General features: G+C 34.8%; 1 protein-coding gene across 1 annotated transcript; it reads right to left on the reverse strand.

Moving 5' to 3' along the window:
- Positions 1 to 7,406: 7,406 nt before the first annotated feature.
- On the reverse strand, positions 7,407 to 9,257 carry LOC145679065 (glutamate receptor ionotropic, kainate 5-like). Its single transcript, XM_081749662.1, has one exon. The coding sequence runs from the start codon at positions 9,255 to 9,257 to the stop codon at positions 7,407 to 7,409; it is 1,851 nt and encodes a 616-aa protein (XP_081605788.1).
- Between the last annotated feature and the right edge of the window lie 1,409 nt (positions 9,258 to 10,666).

Here is a 10,666-nt window from a genome sequence, read left to right on the forward strand (position 1 = left end):
TGTCTTTTAAACATCAAATACAATAAAAATTTACTATTTACTTAGTGTTTAAGTTAAGTTCTATACTTTCTAAAATACAAACCTTAAACCTGTCAAAAACAGACAAAATTGTAATTCAAAATAAATACTATCCTTGAATTAAAACTGTACTGAAGTATTCATTCTTGACACATTATCAACACAGGTATTTTTCCATCGCTGACAGATGACATACATATTCGGGAATCTACGTCAATGTGCGAATTGATCATTTTTCCCAGGGAGAGATTAATTTTACCTACTTGTATATGCACACACAGTCATCACACACATATTTCCTCTGTCTCTCTACGTATAAATCTTCCTCTAGATATCATATACTCTAATACGAACAATTATTATCATTACTCTCTTAGTAGGTATAGAGCGTTTCTAAAGTTCCCAAACTCTAAGTTTAAACATTCATTGTGTGAGCAACAATTCAATGTTTTTGGAAACTGTTGCTTGTGATTAGTGATTTTGGAACATACAAATCAACACTAGACGATAAAGAATAATGATGTATGCGCAGTAAGCAGGAAGAATAAAAGCCAAAAGTCCAGTTGAAAACGTGCACGAACTCAGCTCACCATGAGTCTTACACGGTAGCAGAGAGTTGCCGTTTTGGAAGGTTAGTTTGAAGTTAAATCATTCAAACGCTGTACAGAGATCTTTCATAGAAGATATCTCAATGCTCCTTCACTTTGAAAAACAACAGCGTATAATTTAGTCAAAAGCCTTCTGGAAATAGGTAACGTTGCTCATACGCCAAGAAGCGGATGACCGTCAGTTTTTAGGCTAGACTTTCTTGTGGTTGTTGATCAAAAATTATACAACTCCTTTAAGAAATCTCTGAAGCGGGTTCCACAAGAGATAAGAAAATCTTTCTCATCTTGTCATAAAGCAGCAAAACATCTGAAGTTTGAGCATACAGCGTTGAGTAATTCAGGAGTTTCGGCCCTTTGATTACCACCAGTACGTAAGTTGTGTCAGTGGTTCAACAGATTCATGAAGAACATGAAACAACAAACTGAACAAAACATTTTAGTGAAGAGGCCTTGTTCCTATTAAATGGATATATGAATTATCAGAATACTCGGATATGGGATACGGGAAATCCTCATGCAGTGCACGAAGTTCCACTTCACTTTAGAAAAATGGGGGCATGGTATGCAATTTCCAGGAGAAGAATTGTGGGTTCAACTTCTTTCAACACGACTGTTGATTCAGAACTGTATGGTAATATTATCACTTGATTTGCATCTTTGCTTGAGGAAGACGAACTTTACTGTTAGTTCCAGCAGGATGGAGCAAAGAATCATATATAAAATTAATAAATGAAGATGTCCAGCCATTTTTTCGGGGTCAGTTGATATCGTGAAACTTGCCTTGCCCACCAGATTTAAGCCTTCCAGACTTTTATTTATGGGTCTAACTTAAGAACATAGTGTACAAAAACAAAAGACAATCAAGGACCTGCAGGACAAATAACCAGAGCAGTGAGCGACATGCCGGTCTACAGTACTGCATAAAGTGACCTCCAATATGTATCGCCATGTTAACTTGTGCCTAGCAGTTATTAGCAAACATTTGCATGTTTTCTTTAAATGTTAAACTTTGGTGTTCATCCTTATGTATAAACAGACTGTAGTCACATATAAATTTTTTAAAGCTATAGTAATTGAAATGTGATAATAATTATAAATCTTGATAATTTTCTTAAATTGAAGTTCGGAGATTTTAAAAATGCACTGTATTACAAATATATAGATGTTTCTATGTGAAACTAGATCATCACCTGTTTGAGCGAATATTGTAACAATGACACCGCATTCAAGGATGTTTTTCCATGCCTACATACTTGGAGACCTTTTGAGCCGCTTCGTGGTTTTTTAACTTCTTCCTGGCATCAAGAATGTCTTTTCCATATAATTGGTGAATATTTTAAGAAACAATAGTATGTGATTGTAATGACTATATATAAAAAAGTTGAGAACCAAGATGTTTCATGAAAAGTTTTGACTCAAACGAAAGTACACTTTTAGTTTTGGTTGTATAAAAGGGTTCTCGCTGTTTTTATCATCACGACCACTCGGAAAAAATTAGAGGGAGGAAAAGTTCTCTCTGTCAAATATAAAATTTCCTACATCAGGGGCGTGAGGTTTTGTTAAAGAGGAAAATCCTTTGCATGTGCCTCCGTCAATTAGAACACCAGTCCACCCATAAGTTTACATACGTTTTATAAGACATTATTAAGGTATAGATGCGCACCCAGAAATTTTTATTGTGTCGGGAAGGGGGTTACAAATTGAAAATATATTCAATTTTTTAAGTTTCATACTTATCCTAATATCATACATGCATTCTATCATAATTTTGGAGCAGAGATGATTTACCTAACACTATGTCTGCGAGTATTGAACTATAGTTATTCTGTACTCGAAGAAAAATAAGGGTAAGTACGATAATTGTTACATGTTGCTACCAATATTCTCGCGAAACAACGATAAAAGTAAGTTTTTTTAATAAGAAAAGAAAGAGTGCATATATACTGTAGCACAGAATAACATTTGTAGGTTATATCAATCATTTTTCTGCTAAAACAAATAATTTTATTAAGAACATGTACAAATCTCAGGTTAAAGATCGAAATTTCTCCTGGACAGGTTGAACCTTGGTAATTGCGGCTATGATTGTTGCAAATAAAACACAAGTATATTCTTCAAAAAGACTTACGAAGTTTGATGAGGTCCCGAACCTGGTTCGTCTTGTCAATCACATAACTTGTGGAGCCAGGGACAATTGTCCTCAACCCCCATTTAAGCTTCTCGACGTCACAGAGGAGCAACTTCAAGATAAATGTGTCTTATTCCATATGATACAATAGGAACATAAGTGTATAAATAAAGGGTTTAAGTACACCACATTAAAAAAACTTCTTAAATGAAATGAAAATGTGATCTGAGCCCATTTTAGTAAAATGTCTACTGCCTCCAGAAACTTCTTCAGTAAATTTGCCTTCAGTAAATATTTAGGGCCTCCAAAAATAATGTAATGTATATTTCTTAAGGTTTTCAGTCATGTTGAGTATTCCTTTCTCGATTTAATTTTGTAAAGTCCTCCATGGAAGACCCAGTATACCATTTCCAAAAGAACTCAAAAAAATTGAAGGTGATGCTATTGTTCATCACGTGAACAAAATACGTTTAGTAAAGATGAAGATTGAATGTAATTCTGCAGCAATTTGCGTCAATGCAACACAATGTTTACACTGTAGTTTGTGATAGTCGGCATTGCAGTACAAAATAGTTATTGCATTATTTGCGTTCTTATGCGCAATTTTTTTCCAAGGCCGTTACGGAATGAGGTCCTGAACTATATTTTAATAAAATGACAAGTGATGTATAGGAGTAAATATTTTTTATTAAGGTTTTAAATTGTAAAGACCCCAAAATTTTATGTTTCACATTTTACTAAAGTGGCCTAGCTTCAATCTTTTTAATATAGGATCCTAATATTATAATGCTTGCTTCTTCGGAAAAAGTTCCAAGTAACTTCGCGGTCCCTGTTCATGTGTTATTTTCTGAAAAATGGAGCGAATACAGCACAATAAGTATAATGTTCACTTCACAGATCATATTAATGAAAGAGCGTTGTGGCACTGAATGTTGTCGTCGTATCGTCCACATATTAAGATAGAAAGTGAAACAATATATAGATATAGACACGATTATCCTTCAAGCAGTGTGAATATATTCCTGACCGTTTCTGACCTGAGTTTCATTATTATTATTATTATTATTATTATTATTATTATTATTATTATTATTATTATTATTATTATTATTATTATTAGGTATTCTGTCTTTCGGCAGGTCCTGGGACTAATGAGGATTTTTTTTTCAATTTTAGATTTTAGCCTGGAAATGTCTCTTCCACTTTTGTCGATCCTCAGCTTCCTCCTTTAACTCCCAATATTATCTCCTATCTTTCAAATCATCGATCAACTGTGTTCTTCTTCTTCCTTCCTCGCTTCCCTTCCATCTTTCCTTCTATTGGTGTGTACAGAAGATAATTTCTTCTCAAGATGTGTCCAATCCAATTGGCCTTTCTAAGAAGAATGGTGGCTAGAAGTTTTCTCTCCTATCCGTTTCAAAACATCTTCGTTTGTTTCTCTTTCTGTCCACTTTATCTTCTCCATCTTCTTCCAACACCACATTTCGAAGCTCTGCAAATATTTCTTCTCTAACTTCCGTAATGTCCAAGTCTCTGAACCATACAGTCCAATGTTCCATATATAGCACTTGGAGAACTTCTTCTTAAGTTCAATATTGAGCCTGCTAGTTTAGAGTGATCTTTAGCTATGGTAATTCTTGAACTTATATCTTTAGTGCAGTAAGCGCCTCTCGTCAAAAGACTTCCCAGATATTTGAAATTATCCACCTCTTCAAGTTCTGTTTGTTCTATTCTGATTCATAAGGGAGTGTTTCCACGGGTTATTCTCATGACTCGGCTTTTCGATGTTGATTTCCATTCCATACAGTTTTCCAGTGTCAACTATTTTGTCAATCATTTTCTGTGGTTCTAGTTCGGTTTTAGCTATTATAACCGTATCATCTACATACCTGATCTTGTTAATGGTCTGTCCTCCTATCTTGAAGTCTCCAGTTCCCATTAATGTTTCCTTCATTAAACATTCACTGTAAATGTTGAATAATTGGAGTGACAAATATATCCTTGTCTGACACCTCGTCCAATCTCCACACTATTGGTTTCTCCTTCATTCAAGCGCATCTCCACCCGTTATCAAAGGTTTTTGAATGAGTCGTCGATCTCTCCAGTTGACTCCAATTTCTTTAAGTATTTTCAGAAGTTTCGTCCAATTGACTCGGTCGAAAGCTTTTCGCCAGTCTATGAAGCACAAACACAATTGTTCCTTTACATCAAGAATTCTTAATGATATAAATCTCATCAATCCAATAGCATATCTGGTTCCTTTTCCCTTCTGGAATCCAAATTGATCTTCTTCTAACCTCTCATCTACATTGCTGTAAAGCCGCCTGTTCAGTATGTGTGCAATGATCTTTCCAGTGTGGGGAATCAGGCTAATGGTTCTGTGATCGCTGCACTTATTTGCTTGATTTTTCTTGGGCAATGTAATCATTGTAACACCAAGAAAATCCTTTGGCCATTCTCCACTCAGGTAGATATTGTTAATAAGTGAGGTCAGTACTTTCATTCCATTGTTTCCTAATTCCTTGAGTAAATCTAGTGGTATGTCGTCGCCTCCAGTTGCCTTTCTCCTTCGCATGATTGCTTGTACTACTTTACTTTTCAATATACTAGGTCCTTTTTCATCATCATCCACCTCTTCCTCTGCTTCGATCGCAATATCTTTGGGGCGGTTCTTCTAATCATACAGATTTTTTATTTATCCCTCCCAAATTCTAAGGATTCTTTGATGGTCAGTGGTTACATTACCTTGTGTATCTTCGATGCCGAACGTTCGTATACTTTTGTTAGCTTTCTCTCCTAATTCTTGTGCTTTCTGGTACATCAGATCTTATCTGCCGCGCCGTTGAAGTTCCATTATTTCCACACATATCTGCTGCATGTACATTTCTTTGGTTTTGTCCGTTTCTCTTCTCAATTCATTATTCAGCCTTATGTATTCTGTATTCATTCTGGATTCATGTTTTTCACCCTTCTTCGTTCCTCCATCTTCTTAAGCATTGCTTCAGTTATCCATGGTTTTCTCGGTGCTCTTTCCATCTTACCAATGTTATTGTGGAGTATGTCAAATAGAATCTATTTAACTTTTCCCCAACTTTTCTCTATATTGTAAACCATATCTCTCATTGTACAGAATTTTTCTCAAAATCTCTTCTTTCACATCATCGTTGATATTTCTTAGTCACTCTAAGTTCCATTTTCAATTTCTCCTCTAATTTTTTTGATCGGTTTTAACAGGTTTGCACTTTCGTCACCAGTAAATTGTGATCCTAATCAATGTTCGCTCCTGGCAATGTTTTTATGTCTCGTACACTATTCCTGAAACGTTGCTTCACAAGAATGTAATCGATTTCTTTGTAGAGTGGTCAATATATTTTCTTTCAAATTATTTTGTCTATTTAAGAAAATAACCGATTGTAATGGAACAGCAAAATACTGCAATATACAGGCAAATACAGAACTATGATGTAAATGGCAATTAAAATCACTGGTCTCGTATTGAGGGCGATGAGAGCCAACAAAGTTAGGGATTCTAATTGGGCTGGTTCCAACTGAACTTTAGTGATTCCAACTCAATCACGAACAAACATGATAATTACTCCCACTTGTGATAAGTTCCATAATGTTGGCACCGTGTGTGATATGCAACACGGACGAAATAGCAAAGTTGTCGTAAAAACGGTACAGCATTGACAATTGTCACTTACTGGCCACATAGATCAATGAAACATAATGAACGTAAAATAGAAGTGAATTGAAGCATAGCACACATCAAACAAGCCTAACGAACTACTTCCAGTCGCAGGTTGTAGGAAGCCCTACATTGACAAAATTTCTAAACAAAATTGAAATGAGATATGCAACATAACAGTGACTACCAAGTATAATATTATTCAAGCAGCACTCTGAACGCTCTCTGTAATTGCAAAATTATGAAACACGAAAGACATTTGTTCTCATATATTAATGTTTGTGTACTTTAGTTGTTAACAATTTAATATAAGTTTCTGTTCCTAGATTAATAGAAGTTTCTGTTCCTAGAAATGTTTGTGTATTTTTTTTTATTACATCAACGTATATAGGGTTATTCGGAAAGTGCGCCGTTTTTGTTTCATCAAATAATGAACTTTACTTTTTCAAAACTAACAAAATTCATAAACATGTTTATTATACATCCCGATTTCAGGTATGGTGAATGACGTCGAGCATATGACCTCCTCTACTGTGCTGACATGCTAAAACTCTTTTTCATGAAATTCGATATGACTGCTTAACAAGTTTCCACTTGGATTTCGTCGACGTCTCTTCGAATTTCCTCAATTAATTCACGGATGGAATGGGGTTTATTGACATACACCAATGATTTAAGAGTACCCAAAGAAAAACGTCACAAGAAGTTAAGTCCTATGACAGTTGCTGCGTTACCTTCTCCGTTCTGATAAAAAGCTTTCACAAATAGCACACGTTGCGCTATAGTAAACTGCTCCATGGTTAGACACAGACTAAAGAAATGCGAGAAATTCAGACTAAGGCGACAATCGGAATGTTTGTGGGTAGAGCAACCATACAAAATAATGTCGGCAACCGAGAAACAAAAATGTGCCAGACGTTCTAAGACCGGCGCGCTTTTGAATAACCCTTTACATATTGATAAATTACATGCGCCTTGTCTTACAACGTATCTTACCCTGGCATATTTTATCTTTCAATTTACGTAAGAAGTTGATCCACACCTGTATACAAGTATGCCTATTATAAACAATCAGCTCACTAACCAAAAGAAATAGAGCCAAACTTGATCCTAATCCTAGCAAAAGAAATGCTCCTTGCATATGTTTTACATCTAAGAGCTCATGAAACTGATGATTCTCTTGATTATCTGTGGATAATGCTTTGATAGTCTCGAGTGGCCTACATGTGTAAATAACATCTTTTTCCCAGTGTTCAATAATTCCATAATCTCGCAGCCAACGAATCACGTTGTTGAATGGTTCAACTAAAGGTGAACCTTTTTCCATCATTAAACCTATGTGAAAAGTAATTACGTCCTCTTTCATCGTGTGTTGTTTATGCATTGTTTCTACCTGAAGGTAATCTATACCGCACAAATATCCAGAAGTAATTCTTTCAGCCAATATAGCAATCAGTCCTTTACGTGCTAATGTATCAATGGTAGTTCCGTCCGGATCGTAAATTACTCTACTTTTAATACGAACAACGTCTTCATCAACAGCTTCACTTAACATGTCAGCCCAACTTTTATCCACAATGCCCCATTTCAGACCAGAATCAGCGAAGTCTTTTACTGTGTTTATAGGTTTTGGAAGTTCTGGAATAGTCAAATGTGACACCAAATTAGTACTATAGGCAACAGCTAACATCACGGATGCAAATAGTGACCATATCATCATATGCTTTACTGCTGCATAGCGGGGTGTTTTCACGCTAACTCCAACTAACAGACTAAGAGAGTGCAACAGTGCTAGAGAGTATTCAAGGTAGAAAGGCTTTAGTTTGGATGGAAATAATGTATGATGGATTCTAGCAGTTAGATGCAAAAGCAAAGAACATGATGGGACAAATAATATTATAGCAAGCCACGTATACGGGTTAAAAGAATGAAACATGGACCATAAACCAAGACGAGGTGTTGGTTTAGGCGTCAGAAAGGTGATCCCAGATTTTAGATACGATGACGTAAAATCACCCACATTATAATAGTCTAGACAGATGTATTCACCAGGTATGCCAGCAATGAAATCACCATTCATTAAAGTACCTGCTAATCCAGTAACACTTCCATTTTCTAAAATAACTCCAAATCCCCCGTTAACGACACTTGGTATCCAAGTAAAATTTAGTTTTTTACCAATTTCTTTGACTAGTCTAAATTCAGTTCCTTCGTATTGTCGGTCTTTATTTCCGAGGTGTACATATGGACTGTAGTCAATCATGCTGAGATTCAAGGCGATTGCATGAAAGTTAGACATCATATTCCAAAATATGCCCGACATATTTAACGGATTGCTATCTAATTTATAGGTTTTAAACCTCTCCACTTCCAAATTGTGAGTGATCACAGGAATATGCACTTCGTATATGGTTTTGTTATTGAGATCTACTGAATCCACTATTAATGTATTAGGGGATAACCTGAGAAATCGCTTATCGAAAGTTTTGTGAAATTTTTCATCAATTCCAGGATATTTTATGATATACTTATTGATCCCTCTGTGCTGAGAAGACTTTACAGCATAAAACAATGCTTGAGTAATTGTAGCTAATTCTGTAGAATGAATAATAAATGCAGTACAACCTACGTTCATAGTTTTCACGAAAAATTTTACAGTATCACTTAAGTCTGTAAAACTTCTTGTAAGTATGACAGGCACCAGTTTACTACATGATAAGTATTCTATTATGTTTTCAGATTCACTATCTGAATCGTGTAAAACGATAATGCATTCTTCAGCAGCAAAAGTTTCGTTTATGAGTCTGTGAAACATGTTTTCTCTTGATGTACCTTCAACACTGTGTATTATTTGAGTGAAACTACACAATAACAGTAGTAATGTATCTTCAAGATAAAATCTTACAAGTATCATGTTTATGAGTTGTCCTCAGAATCTGAAATTAAAACAATAATAAAGATAAAACTACTTCTAATTTCACACATTTTCTCTAAAATAAATAATTAAACTGATATAACAATTGTGATAATTAAATATTAGTAATTCCTGAACAACCTTTCCTGAGGGTTAGTAATATAAAGTGCTAGGTTTCTACTTCTACTACACAAATATTATAGTAAAATTGAGTTTTCTAATGCTTTTCTCTCAGCATTATGCTGAATTACTCTTCTCAGCTGTAGTGATAGACTATAGTACTTATAAATGACATTTAGTTACGCTCAAGCTTTGAAGAAAGGCAAATTTAAAGTACTGGAATAATAAGGTAATATTTGAAGAAATAATGTTTTTTGAGATTCAAAGAGGTTCATATATTCTAATGAGCATTTGGGCAGGAGATTTATAAGGTAGAAACACTGAGCTCTAGATATCATTTGCGATTTATATTTTGTTTTTTTGTGTTCATGAAAGGATTTATGCAGGGGAAAATGTGAGAGGAACATGGGAAAATGACGTTCCACCACTTCCAAAAATTCCTATGGCATCCCTACATTTCCTTAAAAAAATTACAATGGGAAAAGATAGGCATGGGAAGCGGCGTGATGTAATCCATTCCACTACCATTTTAGATCCACTTCTACCCCTGTATCTATGTATCCTATGGATTATGTAAGGATTATAAATCTTGCTACTGCTTGTAGTTTCTCTTATTGCAATTAGTTTATGTATGTATCGGGATGGAAAATGCTGTCTTAATGAAAAGAAAACAAACAGTGTACGGTATGAGTAAAGATGTCCATATTAACAGAAATTAAAATGATACGTTGGATAGTAAAGGCTTTACTATTATGGGGGGCAAGGCAGCTTAGTGGTAGAGCGCTTATTTCTGGTGTGTAGAGTCCTTGGTTTCATTTTGAGCCAAGTAAGTGTGTAGTCGATAACATAGGAGTTTTCCAAAAGTACTCCCGTATCCTCCCACTTTATCATTCCAACAATTTTTCCATAATCCTTCACTTCCTGAAGGTCATAATCGTGGATCGTTAAACTGAAATATTTCTACTATTATGTTAATTAAGTAGATGTGGTGATGCAACGATTTTAGCTAATGTTCTATTTATTTATATTTTAGGAAGCTATGATAGAGTTAATAGTAATTGAATAGTTTATTCAATTTATCATAGAAAGAAACGATGATTTTATTATATGAACATTAAGTAAAAAATCAATTAATTAAAACCGCTGATTATTACTATTTAAAATTATTGTTTAAATAAGAAAATGTCAAT

Source organism: Thermobia domestica, chromosome 2 (assembly GCF_964235325.1).
Source record: "Thermobia domestica chromosome 2, izTheDome1.hap1.1, whole genome shotgun sequence".
Classification (NCBI taxonomy): domain Eukaryota; kingdom Metazoa; phylum Arthropoda; class Insecta; order Zygentoma; family Lepismatidae; genus Thermobia; species Thermobia domestica.